The 22,191-nt window shown below is 32.5% G+C and overlaps 3 protein-coding genes across 5 annotated transcripts; 1 reads left to right on the top strand and 2 right to left on the bottom strand.

Moving 5' to 3' along the window:
- The first annotated feature begins 1,133 nt into the window (after positions 1-1,133).
- On the top strand, positions 1,134-2,584 carry LOC124830958 (2-oxoglutarate (2OG) and Fe(II)-dependent oxygenase superfamily protein). The gene is made up of 2 exons (XM_047304833.2): positions 1,134-1,771; positions 1,987-2,584. The coding sequence occupies exons 1-2, from the start codon at positions 1,170-1,172 to the stop codon at positions 2,345-2,347; spliced, it is 963 nt and encodes a 320-aa protein (XP_047160789.1). The 5' UTR covers positions 1,134-1,169; the 3' UTR covers positions 2,348-2,584.
- A 165-nt stretch (positions 2,585-2,749) lies between these two features.
- LOC124830957 (lysM domain receptor-like kinase 3) lies at positions 2,750-7,920 on the bottom strand. Its single transcript, XM_047304828.2, has 11 exons — positions 6,410-7,920; positions 6,176-6,253; positions 5,437-5,727; positions 5,127-5,272; positions 4,919-5,008; positions 4,710-4,815; positions 4,348-4,499; positions 4,171-4,268; positions 3,955-4,087; positions 3,425-3,532; positions 2,750-3,164 (listed from the first exon to the last, which is right to left on the bottom strand). Exons 1-11 carry the CDS (start codon positions 7,014-7,016, stop codon positions 3,000-3,002), a joined length of 1,974 nt encoding a protein of 657 aa, XP_047160784.1. The 5' UTR covers positions 7,017-7,920; the 3' UTR covers positions 2,750-2,999.
- Positions 7,921-8,804: 884 nt separating this feature from the next.
- Positions 8,805-12,618, bottom strand: LOC124830956 (putative pentatricopeptide repeat-containing protein At5g65820). Of its 3 annotated transcripts, none has more exons than XM_088093451.1 (3): positions 10,354-12,618; positions 9,374-9,924; positions 8,805-9,257 (listed from the first exon to the last, which is right to left on the bottom strand). In XM_088093451.1, the coding sequence occupies exon 1, from the start codon at positions 12,616-12,618 to the stop codon at positions 10,561-10,563; it is 2,058 nt and encodes a 685-aa protein (XP_087949577.1). In that variant the 3' UTR covers positions 8,805-9,257; positions 9,374-9,924; positions 10,354-10,560. The 3 variants fall into 3 exon arrangements, with proteins under 3 accessions (XP_087949577.1, XP_087949578.1, XP_047160782.2); XM_088093452.1 differs by having other exon boundaries at positions 9,374-9,471; XM_047304826.2 differs by having other exon boundaries at positions 9,374-12,618.
- Between the last annotated feature and the right edge of the window lie 9,573 nt (positions 12,619-22,191).

Below are 22,191 nucleotides of genomic sequence, written 5' to 3'. Positions count from 1 at the left end.
TAAATGGGAGCATATCACTTGAAGGGCGAAGGATTATGATGGATCTAAATTTCAACCTCTTATACAGACTTCAATTGCCCCAGCCCCAACACTTCCTCCTGAAAAGTCCACAAATCAAGCCAAACAATCATTGGAAGTGTTGGAGCTAGGGCAAACTTGTGAAAACAAAAAAGATACAGGAAAACGATGAGAATCAAATTCAAAAGCCACATCATCAGACAAGCAGAATCCAAGGAAAAAATGGACCAGTGAATCAAGTAGGTATACTAAATGAAGCAGCTGGATAGACTCGTCATTTAAGAGTTGCTAATGTTATTGACATATCTCATTTTTCAAGTAAATCTTAACCTCTCCTTCCTGGAACGAAGTCGTTTAATGATTTTGAACCGACTGACAATAATCTCTTTGGCAAATTAAAATTTCCTAGCAAAAAATCTATGAATACTTAAAATTGCTTCTCTTCTTCTTTGTTGGAATCCTCAATTCGCAAATGTTCACTTATTAATTCAAAAAGCCCTTATAGTTTACATGTCAAAAAAGAAATGTTATGACACCACAAAATTCTCACAACAACATATCCAATAAGTCAACTTTAACTATTTGAATAACTTTAACAAAAATACAGTAATACACATTAACGAGAAGGAAATTGATATTTTTTTAAAAACGATGATTATGTAAACACACTATTCTGAAAGTGGGGAGCACTTGAGTAATTAAGTCAAAACAAACTTATCAGAAAAAATAACATTAACTAAATCTTGCTGAAAGATAATTAATATCAATATTTTTGAATATTTATTTGATAATTAAATATTTTTTAAAATTTAATAATTAGATTAGCATATTAAAAAATAAATTTTAATAAATTTAAAGTATTTCATGTAAACAAAACATTGAAAAAATTTAAAGTAGGAATAAGTTAAATTTAACATACGTAGATACCTTTCAAAATATAAGAATTATTAATTAAATTATTTCCTTCAGACCAAACATTCGAAAAATCAAATATTTTAAAACTAAGAATAAATTTAATGTAGTATATTTGGATCGGATAACTTTCAAAACAAATGCAATGTAAAGTTTTACTTACATTTAATTATGGAGCTATTTGTGAATATAAACCCACACTTATCCTTTCCATGGTTGGTGACTGAGAAAAACAAAACATGGGAACTGCTTTTGTGGAAATCTATGTTCCCGGACAGAAGTTTGTGAACGGAGTTCCATTTCCTGCGGTGCTTTCTCCGTCTGCAAGTGCAATTTCTCTCACGGATTCCGTCAAAGCCAACCAACTCTTCCTCCAATCACTTCTACTCCAATCGGGGGCTGTCCTTTTCAGAGGCTTTCCCCTCTCCACCGCTTCCCACTTCAACGACGTCGTCGAAGCGTTCGGGTACGACGAGCTTCCCTACGTGGGCGGCGCCGCTCCCCGCACCAACGTCGTCGGTCGCGTCTTCACCGCCAATGAGTCCCCACCTGACCAGAAGATCCCTTTCCACCACGAAATGGCTCAAGTTCCTGAATTTCCTTCCAAATTGTTTTTCTTCTGCGAAGTGGAGCCTGGGAGTGGGGGCGAAACCCCCATTGTTCTTAGCCATGTCGTGTATGAAAGGATGAAGGACAAGTACCCCGAGTTCGTGGAGAGACTAGAGAAGCATGGCTTATTGTACATCAGGGTTTTGGGAGAAGACGATAACCCTTCTTCCCCAATTGGCCGTGGCTGGAAATCAACCTTCTTAACCACAGACAAAGCCATCGCTCAACAAAGGTTGCTTTTTGTTTTATTCTTGACTAAATTCAAGACGTTTACAATGTAGTTTGGTTTGCTGTTGGGGTTAGTGTAATATAAAAAATGTATTATGATAATATTTTTCAAACAATCACGGAGTGAGGTGTAGGAAAATTTCAGTGCAAGTTGTTCACTAGGTCTTTATATGGAAAAGAAAAATAAAATTGATGAGATTTGGAATGTTTGCATCGTAGGGCTGCTAAACTGGGTATGAAGTTGGAATGGCTGGAGGATGGTGTGAAGACGATTATGGGTCCAATTCCGGGTGTGAAATATGATGAGAGTAGACAGCGGAAGATATGGTTTAACAGCATGGTGGCTGCTTACACAGGTTGGGAAGATGAACGGAATGATCCTGTTAAAGCTGTAACCTTTGGGGATGGCGAACCACTACCTCCTGATATAGTCTATGATTGTCTGCACATACTGGAAGAGGAATCTGTGGCCATTCCTTGGCAAAAAGGGGATGTTCTCTTGATTGATAATTGGGCCGTCCTTCATTCCAGAAGATCTTTCCATCCACCACGCAGGGTCCTAGCTTCCCTTGTCAAGTAAGCCTTTGTAGCAGCTAGCTACAAACACTGTTACTACTACCTTCAGTTCTGTCTGTATTGTAATTTCATACAGAAACATCCAGATGTATACTATTACCAATATTAGAAACAATAACCACTTCAGGATCAATAACAAAACCTTGAAATATGAAGCATTATAAGTTAGAAACAAGAAGTGGAAAAACATGTCTTATTAGATTTAGTGAACAAGCAAGTCCGATCGGAAATTATGTTATTATTATCTCGAGAAAATAGCATGTCGTTTGGGAGCATGAAAAGATTGCTTGTCCTAGCATGATTCAACACGAAGCAACATTTTTAGACGAATGTTACATCCATAAAATGTGGGAATTGCATCACACCTTGCTTTATCTGGCCCTGGGAAGGGTATAAACATTGCAAGTAATTAATGAGTACACACATGTACATTAATGAAATTACAAATTATGTCGGTAGCAATCAGAGCGCAGCGAAATCTTTTCTCAACTCAATCACAACATATTTTAATTACCAAAACTTTGTCCTGTAAAATACAATTGACCCATCGGTTTCATGTGAAGTCTTAGCTCATATTTTATCGTATCTCTATATTGTAAAAGGGGGAGGAAAAGATAATGGAGTAGTGGGGGAAAATGATGATGATGGTGTGTAAACTATCTTCCCTGAACAAGAGCGCTGAATACCTGGCTGTTCCCTGCAAGAGTTGCTTCCCACTCAGCAGAAGACAGCAGGATTTGTGAGAGGGAAATCACAACTTGCTTCATGTCAGGGCGTAATACGGGATCCTCTTCCACACATTGCTTTGCCAGCATGGCCATCTATGTAAAACACAACAAAACACCAAGATCAATGAGCCAGTAGAGTAAAATCTTATGCAGAATGTCATCCCTTGATGTCACTTCAAAGTGGATGTAGTTTTGTTTTATTTTTAATTTTCATTAGTCCAAGAGAAACTATGAAACAAATTAACATTTTCTTGATTACGCTGTGAGCTGGACAATCTTCAAGCTTCTTGGGTGAAAAACCAAATATCCCAAACCATAAACATAATAATAGAAAAATGGAGAAGTCAACTTACCTTATGTACACAGTCATGGGGATACAGATCCATCATAGTAGGATCAACGAGGTTTCTTGTGCTTGACATGCTATCGGAATCAGGTGAGTTCCTAAGAATTGCCAACATCTGTAATTTAACAAATATTAAGGTTTTGCCTAAGAAAACAGTTGCAATTCGCAACTATAAACCTCAAGAACGTGCATTATAAATGAAACAAGGAGAAAATGTAGACGTACATACTAAATTAAAAATCCGACATTTTTAACATGTTGCCAGAAAACACAGATGTTGCAGCTGCCTAGTTTAGAATAAAAAAAGAATATATGTAATACATCAAAAGTCAAAGCAAAGAAGCTATTTAGTTTTCATCGCATTTGATTTAAGGTTTACTTGTCGTACGTAAATTTTGTATCCTCAAACCAAGCAAAACCTATCCTATATACCATCATTACCAGAAATATTAGTGACTTGACGGCTATGATTAGTTAACAATATTCCAATATATGCCAGTGATAGTTTTTACACAATAATGTCTCAAGGGAACTTACAATAGATGCCAATGGTCGTTTTTCAGGACCTTGTGTTTGAATGATGGCCTCCTTCCCTGATATAACCTCAAAAAGAACAACGCCAAATGCATAGACATCACTTTTGGTCGTTGCAAGGCCATTGCTAAAGTATCTGCAAAATATTATAAATAGGAAAAAAATCATTTTTTTTTCTCCTTCCATATAAGAGGAGTTTTTCTGTACAAGTAGACATACTCTGGAGCGAGATATCCGTATGCATTTACACCTTTGGATGCTGTGGTTTCTCCCTCATTTGTTTTACCAACTAGTTTTGCTAACCCAAAATCTGATATCTGAAATAGCGAGATCTGGCAATCAGCACAGCTGTAAAACCTTTACAAATAATTTAATGGTGTCCAAATTTGTTAGTACCTTGGCTCTAAAGGAAGCATCAAGCAATATGTTGCTTGTCTTGATACCTTGATGGACGTAGCGAGTTTTTGTATGTTCGTGTATGTATTCAATGGCCCTAGCAGCATCAAGTGCAATTTGGACCCTTGTGATCCAGGAGAGAGATGAATGACCTAACAGCAAGACAAAATAAAAAAAAAGGTCTTGAACCATATATTCCTTAAGTTCAGGCAAGACGACAAAACGCCAATTCAAGCCTTCTCATCGTTGAATAAGAAGTTTTGATCAGTACCACTGATTATACCACTAGAAATTTTATTCAAGTATTTCTGCAGTAAAAACAAAGATGTTTTACAGTAAATTAGCAGCTGGCGCGATCTTACCCTTATTTTGAGTATCGTGCAAATGGCAGCTGAGTGAACCCTTCTGAGCATATTCATAAATAAGGAAAAAATCATCATGACTAGCCGCATAGCCGACCAATTCTACCTTGACAAAATTAATAAGAAATTGGACTCAAGCTCTTGAATTGCTGCAAGGAGGTTATTCTGAAAACAAAGCGTGTAATTTATTGCGAACAATAAGGCATTACCAGATTAGCATGATGAACCTTGCACAGAACTTTTATCTCTGACATAAGTTCTTTAGTTTTAGTGGCTGTAATTCTCTTAATAGCAACTTCCTGGAAGATTTAAATTCAGGCCAAATCAGTAGGAGTATAATAGTTGTCTCATTATTTACTTATGCTCTCAAGCACTTGCTTTTTTCTATAACACAACTAAAAGTATACGGTGACAAACCTGGTCACGAAGGAGACCATAGTAAACAGAACCATGTGCTCTGTGCCCAAGCAGATTTGAATCAGAGAAACTATCGGTTGAGTAAAAAATCTCTTCGTATGAAAAAACTACAGGCCTATCCATGTCCAACATGTGAGGTATTAGGGCTGCAATGTCAAATTTTAATCAATGTTAATCTAAAATTGTCACATAGAGATGAGTGCGCGTGTGTGGTACAAGTTCAAAGAATTGAATACAAATCTGAGGTCAATTAACATGTGTAGACTTCAGAAAAAAAAGTGTATGCTTGAGAGTCCAATCCAATGATTACACGATGCTTTGGTTGTTACGGTAATTTGTTGACTGCTGGATTCACCATCAGTTTGCTTCTGATCCACAGGTTTGCCACATCCACATAACAAATTTGGATTGCCAAAAACATAGAACTTGTTAGAGATCTTTCCTGCAGAATTTGTTGCATTATTTCTGGCTTCAACCAAACAATTAGGCGATCTCAGGAATACACAGACAACAACGCTCAATATTATCAGAGCAAGACCAACCGCAAAACCTCCTACGATCCATTCATGGGACATACGACCCTTCTGGTTGATTTGGTCGGCTGTAGGAAAAGACAATTAGACACTCAATGTTTGCATAATAATTGAGAAAAAAAGAAGAAAGAAACGTGCATTGGGACGTACTTGTTATTGTTTTATGAATTAATAGGGAACTGAGTTAGGACTTATGTAATAGAAAAGGTGTACAAACAATACTGTCTTAAATTAATGAATAAATAAATAAATGCAGAAGTTGCCAAAAATACTTTTTTTTTAACATGAATTTTGTTAACTAAATAATGTTTCCTATGGAATTTCAGAGCTTAGTGACACTGGCAGAACAGTTAAGCATAAACTAAAAGAACAAGATAACATAAGATATGTTTGTAAACAAAACTTCAACCTTTACTATTTGTGCTAAGATAAAGACACGACTGATTTTTATTTTTATTTTTCTGAGGGAAAACTAAAATGGTTTCTCCCTTTCTTCCATTATATGCTGATCCATACCTGAAAATCCATCTACAGACGGGGAAGGGACTGGAACTGGAGGAGTGTCATTCTTGAAGTGATAAAGCTCACCAGGAACTGCAATGCACTTAAAAAATTTAGCCAACTACATTTGCTTAGGTGATCAAAAGAATCTTCAACTTTAATGCTAAAAAGTACAGCACTCCCTATAACCAAATCCCAACCATTGAACACTAGAAGATTGTAGTGTTGAAGAAGATTGTTGATGCTAACCCGAATTCAAAGGTATATAATAGAGAGCACCAACAGAGAAGCCACCAGGATTGTCAATGCCATTATTCACTGTCTCAATGCTATCCATACTAACCCCAAACCGGCTTGCTAGTGACTCAACACTGTCCCCATTTTTTATGACATAGCTCATCAAATAGTTCCACAGTCCACTGGAGCAGCTACAGAACAAGTTCAGTGATATGATACCATGATCTTTTCTTGCCCCATGTGTGGTGTTGGGCAAGAGAGCAAGCCCATCATAGGCTTCCTTCACCAAATCATGCACAAACCCTCCATTGGATTTCACTGTTAGTGTGGTGTTAGACACAAATTTCTTCATACCAGCATCACAAGAACAGTTTTTTCTGATGAATAAATAATCCCAGCCATTGTCTTCGTAAGTGATCTCACCGGGCAACACGTCAAACATGCTTTGTATCACAGCCAAGGTTTGGTCCGGTTTAGGCTTAAAGGCCAAGAAAGAAGTACAAACGCGGCTTGTGTCGGTGCAGTTTGTTGGCGTGGGATAAGAACTCGTGCAACAAAGACGAAGCAGAATTACATATAAAAGTAGCAACCTCAACCGTTGTTTTATTGAAGGATTCATCTCTTTTCTTAAAACAAACGAGAATAGAAGTTTCCAAGTCTGTGATAAAGTAACAAAAAATTTGAGTTGAGGAGAAAATAGTGGAACTTGGTTTAGAGAAAGTAGGTTAGAATGAAAGAATAAGGACAATAAAGGAGGAAAGTTTATCCAAGTTTGAAGGCTAATGGAACATTCAAGTACAGATTCAGAGTACAAACTTGAAAGCAAGATATAAATGTTTGATGAAGGGTGGCAGTTCCAAGTTCCAACTTAAAAAACCTATTTTTTTTTCTTATTCTTCAAGAATTTGAAACAATCCAAACAGGGTCAAAAGAAATATCATCACAAGATACGTTATAATGTAACGATTGATGAAATGGTAAACGGGTATGTGCTAAATTTGACAAGCAACCAACGGAAACGTATGCTGCATTGTTAATGGAAGAAGAAAGTAATGAAGAGAAGGTAAGCACAAGATTTATTTTGAACTGAAAGCAATGAAACAAGAAAACTTTAAGAACCTACTATGATGGGGACATCTCGATATTTTCTTGCAGCTAAAATTAATAGCATAGTAGTAACATTTTTACATATGAAAAAGGAACAAATTGGTTTTGCTCTGCAATTGTTTTAAGATTCCAAGGAAGAGTGAAATCATTAATAGAACCAATAAATGATTTCTTTTCTTGAACAGAGGGAAGAACGTTTTGGTCTTAAATGATGAAAGGCCTGCGTCGGTAACAAGGTCACCGAACTAGCCGTTGACTAGCTGCAGCCGACACAAAAGAGTTATTTGCTGCTTCCTAGTTGCATTGAAGAGAGGTGGACATTCAGATAGGAAGTGGGAATTAGCGAAGTGTGGTGATTAGAGTGAAGGAATGAAGAATGATTGGATGTGAAGATAGGAGTATCGTAGTGACGGCTGTAGAGAATAGACACTCTCGGAAGACATTAAAATGGAGTCTAGGACAGTGTCGCACATGGACTCAAGACAAAGTGTTTGCTGCTATAAATATTACTTGGATCCCACTCTTTCAGTTCAGAGCTCAGAAAATATATATTCCATTAATAAATATAATAATAATGATACTTTTGAAAACATTTTTTTCACAATATTTTAATATTATCTATGTGTCATTTTGTGATTGATGCAAAATTATTCCACAATTAATAATAATAAGGTTTAATGTCTCAATAGGTTCCTATTTTTGTTCAGAATTTGAAATAGGTCCCTTTATTTTTTGGCGTTTCAATTGGGTCCTTATTTTTGTTAATTTGATGCAAATAAGTCCTTTCCGTCAATTTCATCAAACGACGTTAATGAATGTGTGATGTGGCCTTACACGTGTCAATATTGTCCTCAGGCCACGTTACACATTCATTAACGCCGTTTGATGAAATTGACGGAAATGACTTATTTGCATCAAATTAACAAAAATAAGGACCCAATTGAGACGCTAAAAAATAAAGGGACCTATTTCAAATTCTGAACAAAAATAGGAATGTTAAAATATTGTTTATCTAAATATTAATTAACACATGAAATTTATAATTATTTTAGTACATTTAAGCTCCAATATCTCCGATCATTGATGTTTTGGTGTTTTCTCTTTATTCTATATATTGTTATTTTACAAATTTTAAATTTCATTTCAGTTAAGATAACTAAATTAAATCTTTATCAGAAATAATTTTGGAATGAAAAGTGATATAATATATAAAATGTATTTTCACTTGTTAATCAGCATATTTTTTATCAACTTCAATTCCGTAAAATAAAAAACGATTAAATAGAGTGGTACATATATCTGAGTAATTAAGAAGAAAAAAAAATCACATTATTTCTTCCTGCTTAAAGGCAAAAATAGATACATAAAATGATTATAGGTAGAACTCTTGTTCTATCAAAAACTACATTTTAATTTTTCAACTTTATTTTACACTGTCTTTCGCCTAAACTAGGCATAACCTAAGTTTAAAACTTCAATGAACGGAAGAGTTATTAGCAGCGTGAGTGAGGGGAGTATAACACATCAGGGTATTGCAACTAATTCTGGATCCAGATCACAGCGAAACTCTGAACTTCAAGAACCAGAACTGCTTAATGCAATGTACTCGTACTATGAAGGAATGCTCCCGTTAAAGGATCTTCTCTTCTGAACATTGGATCCTTTATCGCCCAAATTGCGATCCTTTGAGCTATCTCCCGCTTTTCCACTAATGGAATTTGAAATGCCTGATGACATCGTAGTCACTGTAGCACTGGAATAGCAGTTAATAAAGTTAGCATGGTCATCAATTATTACAGTAACCTTTTTGTTCTAAAAAATAGTAAAAATTACTTTTAAAAAATAAAATCAGATGAAAAGGGGGTCTACATGGTTTAGATAACAAAATTCCAGTGAGACATGATACAGAAAAATAGTTGTCCAGTAGCCATCTGTACCGCCATGTTGCCTGCCACCAAACAGATTACCTGGTCCAGAAGATATCCGTAAAAAATAGCATTCAATATGACTTGACACCTAAGTGAAGAAATGGAAAATGAATACAAAACATAATCTTGTTGCATTAACAATTATGACAAAAAAGAAAGAAAATACTTCCCCGTGGCTGATTGTATAAATGAAGGTTTTTCAAACAAGTATCACATTTTCGTAAAGCATATCAGTCACTGGCTGATCAGATCACGCCACACCATACAGAAGTGCTACACATACGTGATTTCTTCGATGAGGGTGCTATATCCCATAAAACTGGGTACCAACCTACCCGTGAGTTTAAAGTTTACTTAACCAAAATCATTCAAGCCAAATCTATTCGTGCCAGGGGGAGGATGACCAGCGGGTTTCCCATACGAATTCCGGTATAACAATCCATCACCCATAAACATGAATAAAAGGAGAGAATTACAGGAAAGTTCATAAGACTGCACTAGAAAATTAGAAAAAGGAAGTTAATAAATTCCCACTTTTCAGGCTTTCAGCTAATCATGGTAAGTACTCTCATGCAAGAAAATTCAGTCAAGAGGGAATATAAATTTAAAAGAGCAATTCTAGCCAATGTTACTCCGATCATTGATAGAGATTTTTGACTAATCATTAGAATGCCTGTTTTTAGCTAATAATGGATAATGCATCCAAGTACAGGCAACATGCAAAGAGGGTTGAAAATTTTAAAAGAGTTATTCTGCCAAGAGTGGATATCTGATAGTTAAGTGGTTAATGGTAGAAAGAAATGCATAGTGCATAACATAACTATTCTAACGTTAATTTGAATTATTCATATCAGAGTCAAGCAGTAGAATGGAATTTTAGAGTCAGAATTCCTTTTCAATCTCTATTTCCGTTCCTCTCACCTTATCTCAAGTTCTCAAATTCTGATAGTAACAATTTTTGGCCGGTGAGTATTGATACATCAGAGAAAAAGCAGCCTCTCTAATATGAATTGAATGTGAATATGATCATTTAATTTCCATTCAATTGAATTTCCTGACCAAATTCTTGCCAAAGATCACACTCCTCTGAATTCCTACATATTTTATGTCAAACTTCACCGGTGAAAATTATAATTTCTTACGGCCTCCACCCCATTGGCGTTGTCTAGCTCTCCTCTTCCTCCCATCCTTTTTCTCCTTTTCCTTTTCTTTCAAGTCCCTTTCTCCTCTCCGTTTATACATCTTAAAAGTGATCTGCCTATCAGCTGCCATTTTCCTTACCTTCTCCGTGATCTCTGCTGCGAACTGCCTGTTATATAATTTCTTCAAACCACGCATAAGTTTTGCAAAAGTATCTGGTTGTGGCATTAAATCCTTATCCATCATGTCTATACAGAATGAACAAGCCTCCTTCACATGTCCTTTTGAAAAGAGTGCATGAATCCAGATTGTCCATGCACTCACATTTAGCTGACACCCTTTAGAAGCCGTGATACAATTCCAAGCATCTTTGGCCATTTCAAGCTTCTCAGCTCTTAGAAGAGAATTCATCAGATCCTTTAGGGTACCATATTGAGGAGCAGTAAAAAGCCCTCTTCCAACCATCTCTTTAAAATACTCACAGGCTTCAACTAGGCAGCCTTGCTCAAGAAAACCATTAATCATGATGACAAAGGTGTCAATTCCAGGACTGAGCCCATTGGATTCCATTTCATTCCAAAGTCGAACACCTTCCTTGACCTCTCCCAACTTGCAAGCCAACCTGATGACGGTATTGTAGATGCTAAGATCCGGAGGACAACCAATCTTCTGCATCTCATTCACTAGTTCCTTACATTCTTCCAGCTCCTCCTTCTTCTCATGGGCCACCATGATATGCTGATAAATAGTCTGATTTGGGGAGTGCCCTTGCTGTATCATCTCATCCAAAAGCTCATACCCCCTTTTTATTTTTCCCCACTTACAAAATCCACTAATTAATGTGGAATATGTAACAACATCCGCCTGACAACCACTTCTCTGCATCTCAATAAATACCCGCGTAGCCTCCTCCAATCGTTCATGTTTACAAAGTGACTGGATCAAAACTGTGTAGGACGTAGCATTTGGTTCACAACCCTTCCTCCTCATCTCTTTCAAAAGATCATAAGAATCCCCCATTTTTCCGGCCTGAGCATACCCACCGAGTAAGTTGTTATAAACCACAATATCTGGCTCAATGCCCGCTTCCTTCATCTGAGCCAACACATGCTTGGCCTCCATAAGCTTCCCTTCCTTGCACCAACCATACAACAATGAAGTAAAATGCTTCACACTCGGTTTCCACCGATACCTCATGTCCTCAAACAGCGAAGCTGCCTCCTTAACACTTCCATTCTTGCATAAAGCATCCAACAAACACCCGAAAACATATTCATCCGGTTCACACCCGTATTTAGGCATTTCATCCAACACTTCAACCGCCTTCTGAACCATCCTTGCAGAGGCAAACCTTCTCATCAAAATAACAAACAATTGCTGCGTAATCAACTGAGGATTCTCCTGTCTCATTTCCTCAATCAGTGCCCAAACAGCACCAAACTGACGCATCTTACCCAAAATCTTTATCATTGCCTTGTATGCATCCTGATCATGTCGATGACCAGATTGCTTAGAGGCCCAGGAATAGAACCTATAGGCCAAATTCCCGGCATCACCACATCGATTCAACACACGCTCAGTCAATCCGGGCCTCACAACAACTCCAGATTCTCTGAGAGCGAGTTCCAATTTAGGAACCCTAGAATGGTACTTTCGTAATATTCTATAAACCTTTTCCACATCAGAAGCAAACTCGTCATGACTTTGATCGTTTGCGTGATTTACTGAAATCTCTTGCAGGCGAATGAGGCCAAATTGGTTTGTTAAGCCATTGTTGGTGTTGCTTTCAAATGTTGAGCTTCTAGAATTGCAATGTGCGAACAACTGTGAAGAGCTTTGAGAAGAACTTACCTCAGAGGTAGTACAGAAAAAATGGAAGAAGGTGTCTTCGGGTGTGATTACCAATGATGATTTTCTCGATAGAACGGGATCCAAACCATGTTTTCTGAAGAAAAGCCTCGAAACTCTGTGCATGTTCCTTTGAGGGTTTTGCGTATGCTCGATTTCAAAATCTTCAATTTCCTTGAAATGTCTTTCTTCATTCATTCTTTGACTAGACACCAACTTCAGAAGAAAGATACAATACGAAAATGCCTGTTTTTAATTAATGAATAATAAATAATAATAATATATTAATTTTAACTATAAAAAATAAAATAATAATTTTACATTTTAATTAATTAATACTTTTTTAATCATATTAATCAAATCACTTATAAAATTTTATCTCTAAATTCAATTATTTTTTTTCTTAAAGTTTGTTAAAGAAAACAATACAATTTTTTCTTTTAAATTTACTTAAATTTATTAATTTACTCTCTCCTAAATAACACACCTTTGGTAGGAGACACTCTAATACACCTCACATTATGCATCTATGAAGTCAAAATCCAAAAGAATGCATCATTCAAACCACCATTCTATTCCTATTCAATGTATGCTTCATAATTTTATGTTATGAATTATAGTTTTTTTATAAGTTTTAATTAATAATAAAAAAACATTAAAAGGTGGGTTAGAGTTTTATAATTTTTACACTTATCTTATTTCCATTTTTTTTAACAAATACAAAGTTGTTTTCATAGTTACATTACCTAGTCGTTAAATAGTTGTGGAATGTCAAAACTTCATTTAAATATATATATATATATATATATATATATATATATATATATATATATATATATATATATATAAGACTATTTATCTTTTTAATAATTATATTACTCATAAAAACGGTAAATTATCAAATGGTTGATTAAATGCTGAAAGATGATTAAAAAAATTTGTGAGAACAATAGAATCTAATGTTGGTACTTTTCTTTCGGGTCTTTTTTGGTTTTGGTACCCTTTTTTGTCTGGTGAGACCCAAAAGGAAAGGCTTACGAAACTTTAGTGGGCTTTAATTAGACCCTAAATTGAAAAAAAAATCTGATGATAAATATTTTCACGGTACATGTAAGGAGACTACTTTTTGCAACCTCTTTTTCTCAATTCATATGTCTCTTTTATTTCTTTTTATATTTATGAAAGTAAATATTTTCCAAATGTAAAAAGTACTATGTATATCGAAATTAAATTTTAGAAATATTTTTTACATGCATTTAAAGTATTATAACTATGTAACTATGTCTTTTTCTGTATGTAAGTTTCTTACTTGTAAAATGAAAATAAAATAAAATCAATGGTAAAGATTGAACAGTTTTTGTTTAACATTCCGATAATTCAGATGATGTCTACGTGTACAATAAATAAACTGGTTAATATACAAAAATAATAGAATAAATAAAGAGTCCTAATCTTTCACTATTAAACTGATATAAATGAGTAAAAAGAGAGAATCAGTTCAAAAATCATTTCATTCTCGAGAAAATAGAATCGTTTCATTCTGGAAAAGTAAAAAGGGAACCATTTGATTATGGCGAAAAAACCCATACAATTTGTAGCTAGGCAGAATCTTTTGAAGAACTAGCTGATACGGCCATTACAGGAAAAAAAGCTATTCAATTTTAAGTGGGTTCCAATATGTGTTAATATGCATATATTCATCATAAAAAATGTAAAGACGAAGTGTGTTTCTTTTACTCGAAGAACAAAATTATGTAGGGGATTTCTACAATAATAAAATATATTTTCCTTTTTAGACCAACCTCTTACGTATTTGTTTTTAAGTATGATTTCAAAACAGCTTTTATTAAAAGAAGTATTTTATGTATATATAAATTTATGTATATATTTTGTTAGTTGTGTTTAAAATGATCTTTTTATTTTTGGATTGTTTAGAAAATATAATGTCCAATTATTTATTACCTGCAAAATTTATTGACTAATTAATTTTCTTTTTGTTAGTTCAAATTTCAAAGAGTATTTTACTTTTTACTTTAATCAGAGTTTTAGAAATTCTTGATTTTCATTTTCAGGACTTCTTTTTTCTCAAACAAATCCAGTATAATGGGTTTATTGTCATGCAAGGAGACATCCTCCTCATTTCTTTCCTCTATTTTTGGACTGGCATTGCAGGAACCTTTCTTCTTTCTTTCTTCTTGTTCTAGTTCTATTCATATTAGAGCTTCGAATTAGGGTTTTATTTTTGAGATTTTGATATCGCAGACGTTGGGTTTCCTTTCTTGGATCGAGTTTTTGTTTTGTTTTCTATGCAGGTTGGTGGCACAATGATTGGAGTTTTTTGTGATCTTTTACTTTAGGGATTTTAGGATTTTCGTTTGTGATTAAGGATTATGATTTAGGAATTTCTTATGTTTTGTTTGTCCTCTGCAGATTGTTAATGTGATTTGGGGGTTAGGGTTTTCGAATTGGAGTTTGTTTTTTTATTTCACTTTTTGGGATTATCTACAATTGTATTTTGATATTGCACATTTTGGATTTTTGGAATTTGTGATCTTGCGTTTTGGGGTTCTTTGGGTTCTGTTTCTGAAATAAAGTTTTGATGATAGATTGCTTCCAACCTAATTGTAATTTGTTTTAATCTTAATTTTAACATTTACACATCAATTGACCTAAGGGTAATGAATAAACTATACATAAATCATTCACTATTAACTAAAGTAAACCTTACACCGATGACATTTTTAATATTGTCAACAAAAAGGATTAACTTGAACCATTTTTATAGAACATGATACAACTCTAAACAAAAATAACATTTTGAACACAACTAACAAATATAAGAACCAAAATCGGTATTAAGTTATATCAAACTTTTGGTTGTATTATAAGAAATTACACAAGATAATCCTGTTTTATTTCTGTTTTATTTCTTGTGCTTTTTCCTCTCTTGAAAAGCAAATTTGAAAGATACAGTGACACTGTGACACGCATGTGCAAGTTATGTAGAATCAGATAAACTCGAAGAGTTGTAAGTTTGAACCATCTTTTTGCATTGCTGACCAACTAGGATTCTAGACAGTAGTAGAATTGTCATGCTCCTTCTTCATTCTTTTAAGCTTTGCTTCCCTATATATACGATTTGCCCTCAGAGGAGAATATAACTTTAGCCTTTTATGCTCCATAAATCAAAGTGGCGCATAATGTTTCATTGCAATCATTCCGAGCATAAGTACCCTTCCTCCAAAAGGATCGATGCCTTCATATCACAATATACAAAACACCAAAACACTTTCAACTGCTTTAGGGCAGAAATATATGCACCCAAATATCCAATAAATAATGTATATATATTACCTATGATCTAATGGTCCCCTTTGGGTCGTCTCATTTTCCTTATCAGTCATGAAAACTAACAGGTACAAGACCCTGATGACCTATACAATGTATCTATATAAAAAGCATAATAATTTTGAAATTTATCAATGTTTTAAAGAAAGGGCATCAGATTGCAAAGGAAAGCATATCAAGATTTTAAAGAAAGCATAATAATTTTAAAATATGTTATTTTAGTATTATACTTCTTCATTTATGATTTATGATTTATGATCCGAGAAGCTATAAGGTTGATCTAATAGTAATAGTTGGAAAGGAAGGTAGAAGAAATTTTAGATTCAATTTCTCCTATTAATATTTAAGAGATATAAAATTGGTTTGAAGAGTGTAGAAAAAAATAATATTTATAAGAGGTTTGAAGATATATAAACGAAGGATATCCTTCACTTATAAATTTATTTTGTAGAAATAAGATAAATTTAGACTCTTCAATAGATAATAGAAAATTTATATAAATTAAAGGAAAAGTTTATTATATTTTAAAATTTTATCTATTTTACTGTATAAACCTTTGACTTACAAGCATAAGTATTTTGTTTTTTAGTGACTGATTATTTATGTCAATTAGTTTTTATTTACTATAGTTATTATTATCTCAATAATAATTATTGAACCTAAAATATATAAGAATTGTAGTTGCGTCATGAATAACCATATCAAGAAACTTGTAAATCTTAGATAGATCGTCCCAAAAGTGAAAACAAAAATGTAATATTTTTTATCAGTTAAATAAAATGTGTTTGGGTATTGAAATAAAAATTGTACTATTGTAAAAGTTAAAAAAACCTTTTAATCATACCATCAAGTTGAAAAAAAAAAATCAGAAACCATATCAATTACAGATCTTTTGGTTCAAATTTGGGGTTACAATAAGAACCAATGAACAAAATCAAATTGAATAGTCGACATCATTAAAATAATCCAATGGTAATCTTAAATAAAATTTAAGGAATGACAATTGTATTTCGTTTGAAAAAAATAAATTGGATTGGTTCACTTCACATAAGAAAAATATATATATTTTTTCTCTTTTAACTATAGTATGTAAAATATTGGAAGATTTTAATAATCTTATTTTTTATTTAATTAAACTAGTGAAAATAGTAAATTTTACAAGCATATTTTTTAAAATAAATAATAATTTCAATATTGTTAAGTGCAAAACCTATTAAAAAATTCATAACATATATACAATTAAAACAATAATGTAAATAAAATTTCAAGTAACTAATATTATGAAATAAAACTAAGAACTGATCAAATATCATCACAAAAGCAAATTTAATTAATAGTAAACATATAAAATACTCATTTAGTGGATACATAAGTTATAAATCGAGGCAAATTATGTAGACCATCTTATTTTATGTGGGAACGGTAGGTTATGTGAGACGAACTTAAAAGAATTAATATAAAGACTTATAATTATTAATAAAGAATTTTTTTTACAATAATTATATTATATATAACATGATAATTTATCCTATATCTGAATTTATGACTATTAATAAAGAACTACTTTTTATAATTGTTTGTTAATTATTTTTATTGTATATATTTTATTATTAATTTTACTCATATTAATGTAAAATATTTTTTTTATCTTTAGATTTTATAATTTTATTTTTAATTTAATTAATCTATCTCTAATAAAAAAAAAACTATCTATACTAAAATTACATTATCTATCTATTCTATAATTCATTATGATAAATATATTTTTTATATATTTAATGTTAATAGTAATAATTAATTTTATTTTTTTATTATCATAATATATTGTTTTAAAAAACAATTGTATAGCTCATACGGTAACGATATATATATTTTGTTATTTTTAAAAATTTATTTGTTAAAAATATTATGTCGTGTATTATTTTACAAAACTTTGAAAACGTCTTTATATAATTCAAATATTACGCAATGATAGAAAAACATTCAAAAAATTGTTACGGTTCTAATTTTTTAATCTAACAAAATAATAAACATATAAACAAGTTAGAGATTTTATTTTTATTTTTACTTTAAACTAAAAGGACATTACATTGTTTTTTCTTTTTCTTTTTAATTTTTTTGAATGATAAATAGTCAAACAGGAAAGAAAAAAATAATTCCGTTTTTCTATTTCTTATATAATTTATATAAAAATAAAGTATATAAAATATGGTGTGCTTCCAATTAAAATTTTTAATATATATTTTCAAATCTTATCTTTTTCTTTTCCTTTTATTTCTTTTACTCTTGTATGCAAATAATGACATATTTAGATAAATAATCTTGCAAGAATAATTCATTATCATGAATAATTTAAAATATTTTATGAGGAAATGCGTTGTTTAGACGAATAATTTTAGAAGAAATCAAAATTGTAAAATTTTCTCAAATTTATATCTCTTTCTTTTATATTATATTTTCAATTGATTTTTGGAATTAAGATACTGTTAATTTGGCTAATATTTAATTATTATAAGCTTAATATTATTACTTTTTTGTTAAATATATTGTTTTTTTTAAGTTGATCTTATTTTTAAGATACATTGTCAACTTTATTTTATCATTTAGTTTAAGTAAGTGTTATTTTGCATCCAAAGTTAGTTTGAACTTTTGTGTTTTTTGGGCTAGTACGAAGCATATATCTTTTTTTCTTCAATTCATGTTAACTAAGATACTTTTAGGTGATGCCAATTGAAAATTAGTTTATAAATAAATTTAAAAGTAATTTCTTTAAAAAATGATTAAAAATTAATTTGTGCATAAATTTATTTTTAAATTTTAAAAGCTCATTTGGTACATGTGATTTGGTTTGGTTTGAGTCCTTATTATTGTAAAGGGAAGAAACATAGAGTGTCGTCCATGAATATCGTGTTTGTTTGTCTAGATAATATTAGAAATAATGGACTAACAACCTATGAACTACAACTAGAAATAATTCTGATACTCTCCTGGATCTTGAGTCCATTTTATTACATGTATAATTACGATTAGAACATTAATTAGGGTGACACAATCACAATCATGACATGACCAATTCTATTATTGATAAAAGTTAAGGATGTATGTACATTCAAGAGAGAAAATCTTTGTTTTCCTGATCTAAGATTGACTTAATTGACTTGATTTAGAATCAAATCACGTTTAGCTAGACATAATTAGTATCATCAAATTTAAAGCAGGCTAGGCCACTTTAAAAGCAATCATACGTGGTAAAAAGTAATTGATTTGGGTGAAGACCTATTTTTGGTCTTCCATTGTGGAAGATGATCTTTTTGGGACGGAAAGCAATTTTCAAGCCACGAACATTGACTCACAAAACCCTCGTACATCTACATTAACTCACTCATACGTTATTTTCATTTAATAGCTTTTACCTTTCCCCACCATCTTCTTTCGCACTTCTTCCTCTCATCACTGACTATTATGAGCGATATCAAGCATCAATACAAATTACATCCATTCAATACAATAATTTTATCATCTCTTGTTTATCTCTAACTATACAAGACATTAGGTTACAAATTTTATATTGACTAAAAGTAAGACAAATTTAAATTACATATAAATCAGTGTAAATTTCTTTGTAGAAATTAGTTTTGTAAAATTGAGTTAGATTTAAAGTTTAAATCTTAATACAGTGTCAAAATCATGAATTAGAATTTATTTTAGTAAAATTTATTATTTGTAAAATTGAGTTAGATTTAAAGTTCACGTTTTAATACTGAGTTAAAATCATGAATTAAAATTTATCTTAATGATATTTGTTATTTGTTATATTTATTATATGTTTTAATTTCACTTTATAAATTCATTTTGTAAGAATAAGTTAGATTTAAAGTTCACTTCTTAAAATGTATACAATTTATGAATTAGAGTCTATTCTAACAAAATTTATTGTTTGTTTGACTTATTGTGTCATTCGATGTCAAATTATTATTGGACATCACCATGAAAGATACGACAACACCAATAAAATATGAGTTGAGCCTATATGAAAACAACGATCTCACTTTTAAAAATCATAAAACAATAAATTTATACAGTTTTTGTTAGTCTATTGAGAGAATGTTCGTCTGAAAGATACAATACTAATGAAACTTAAACTAAACCACATAAAAGATTGATATCATTTTGTATCCAAAATGTTAATGCAATAAATTAATAAGACATTTCACTTTTATACAATGCTCTACTTTTTATTTCTATCCAATTTAAGACTTGAATTCACACTTGGATTCCTAACATTTTCTTCTTTATATTATATTAAATTTGTTCGTCGAAAAGACACAACACTAATGAAACTTGAGTTCAACTACATAACAGATTGATATCACCCTGTACCCAAAATCTTAAAATAATGGGTTAATGGTCCTTCACCTAATGTTCTACTTTCTCATTTTTATCCAATTTAGGATTTGAATTCACACTTGGATTCCCAACATTTTCTTGGTTATATTAAATTTGTTCTTTTGTTTTTAGGCAATGTAATCTGGAATCCAAGTTACCTTAAATTAGTAAGAATTTAGCATGCTGATGACATATATTGATATCCGAAGTTGGAAGTTTATGATAAGATAGAGTCGGTGGGGTTTTAAGCAAAGAAATTAATTAGCATGGAAGGATGAGAGGTCCCAAGGTGAAGGGTGTTTTTCTTGCAAGGAAGAAAGACACGAAGCGTAGTCTAAAGGTGGATCCCATGAGTTATGATGCACACACACACATTCCTGGTACTATAGCGGCGCATGAGGCAATTATTCACATAAAAGCAAAGAAAAAAGGTGACTACACTAAGAAGTATCAAAAAGACAGAGTGATGGGTGCAATCAATGAAAGGAAGAATAAGAGAAAGAAAGAGAAAACGAAAAGCCCAAAAAAAAGGGTAAGGGGTTGTGGGAATGAGTCGAAGGTATGAAAAACTAGCAATAGTGGGGATCATAAGTGATCTTATCAATGATGGTAATATAATACTAGATAAAAGAAATGGGTATAGGGTGGGGTCTCCACGCCACAAACTCAACCTTAAGGATATGTATCAAACTTATATGCTTTGCAGTAGTAGTCATCGAAAACGTGGAACAAAATATAACACATTCTCCTCATCGCTCACAGTCCATATTCATCGAATGCTCCACCAACAGCAGCCTCTCACGCATGCAAAACCAAACATCTTATGTGACCAGTTAGATTCATCTTTTGTTTTCGGGTTTTTCTATTTTCAGAAAATAGAAAAATGTCTGTGAATAATGTGATGGTAAAATAGATAATTTGGTGGTGGTGGTGGTGGTGATGATGGCCATACTCACCAAACCAAGGAAGCAGCTATTTGAAAGTGGCAAAGGTAATGAAAGCGAGATTGAAAGCCGCGTTGTGTGGACAACTACAAGACATGAGAGGTCCAAATATATGACCTAGCTCACTCACTGCTAACTTTTTCTACCCTTTTTCTTCAATCAAACACTTCTTTTCAGATTCCCTCTTCCTTCCTTTTTCATATAAAGATGCCATTGTTTTTCCAAATACAAACAGTGTAAGTAAATATAAGTAATTGAAGTTCATCTTACATGATTGTATTTACTGATGAGAACTGAAGTTGTTATTCGGACCAATGATTTAACTTTTATAAGGTGGCTGCTAAACTTTTGTCCTTGTTGAAGTAGAATAGATACCTTGTCTAATGGACACGATTAATGGTTGGCATTGGAGTCGATAGCAGGGTCTGGGAGGAGGAATTTACAACATGTACCATGTGACACATACAAATGAAGCAATCTCCTCTTTACACTTATTTTACCTTTTTTGTTATCTTCAAAGGCTAAGATGTTGTTGTTGTCCCATGAGCACATTTGGGTGTGGTGTGGACCACTCTCGTCGATTTATTCTTAATCAATTCGGGAATGCATTCTTAACACATGTTTCCATGAATCCGGTTCTTCAAAGTAAAGGACTTTCAAGGACAGAAAACGATTGTCCAAAAAAAAAAAGCAAGAGAAATCAACTCATCTTATAAATGTTACGGCAGTATAACTTTTTTTTATCGTAATTTAAATATGTAATTATGTGTTTTAATCGTAATAAGTATATATGGGACGTGTGAATTAAAATATTAAAGAAAAAATGGGCTAAAATGATCTGTTATTCACTAAGATCACAGGCTCAAACTATGATAAGACTGCATCCACTGAGTCTTCAAATTAATTCTCTGTCATCCAACGGACAAGGCAAAAGCAACATTTCCTGTACGATTTTGATGGGACAATTTGAAGCGACATCTCATCATCACCATCCGTTTCTCTTTAATCTACGGTTCTTCGTTCCTTCTGCTTCTCGTGTTGCAGGGACCGTAACACTTGATCCTGTGGTTCGCGCAACACCAGATTGAGATGC

Source organism: Vigna umbellata, chromosome 6, assembly GCF_029865625.1.
Source record: "Vigna umbellata cultivar VRB3 chromosome 6, Vumbellata_1.0, whole genome shotgun sequence".
NCBI classification, from domain to species: domain Eukaryota; kingdom Viridiplantae; phylum Streptophyta; class Magnoliopsida; order Fabales; family Fabaceae; genus Vigna; species Vigna umbellata.
The sequence above is the reverse complement of the archived record's forward strand: the minus strand, read 5'-3'. Positions and strand labels throughout refer to the sequence as shown.

Coding starts and splice junctions, on each gene's coding strand:
- LOC124830956 (XM_047304826.2), bottom strand. CDS start 12,618: ATGAATGAAGAAAGACATTTCAAGGAAATTGAAGATTTTGAAATCGAG.
- LOC124830958 (XM_047304833.2), top strand. CDS start 1,170: ATGGGAACTGCTTTTGTGGAAATCTATGTTCCCGGACAGAAGTTTGTG. Junction 1,772..1,986: donor AAAGCCATCGCTCAACAAAG/GTTGCTTTTTGT, acceptor TTTGCATCGTAG/GGCTGCTAAACTGGGTATGA.
- LOC124830957 (XM_047304828.2), bottom strand. CDS start 7,016: ATGAATCCTTCAATAAAACAACGGTTGAGGTTGCTACTTTTATATGTA. Junction 5,273..5,436: donor CGTAACAACCAAAGCATCGT/GTAATCATTGGA, acceptor TTGACATTGCAG/CCCTAATACCTCACATGTTG. Junction 4,816..4,918: donor AGGTTCATCATGCTAATCTG/GTAATGCCTTAT, acceptor AATTTTGTCAAG/GTAGAATTGGTCGGCTATGC.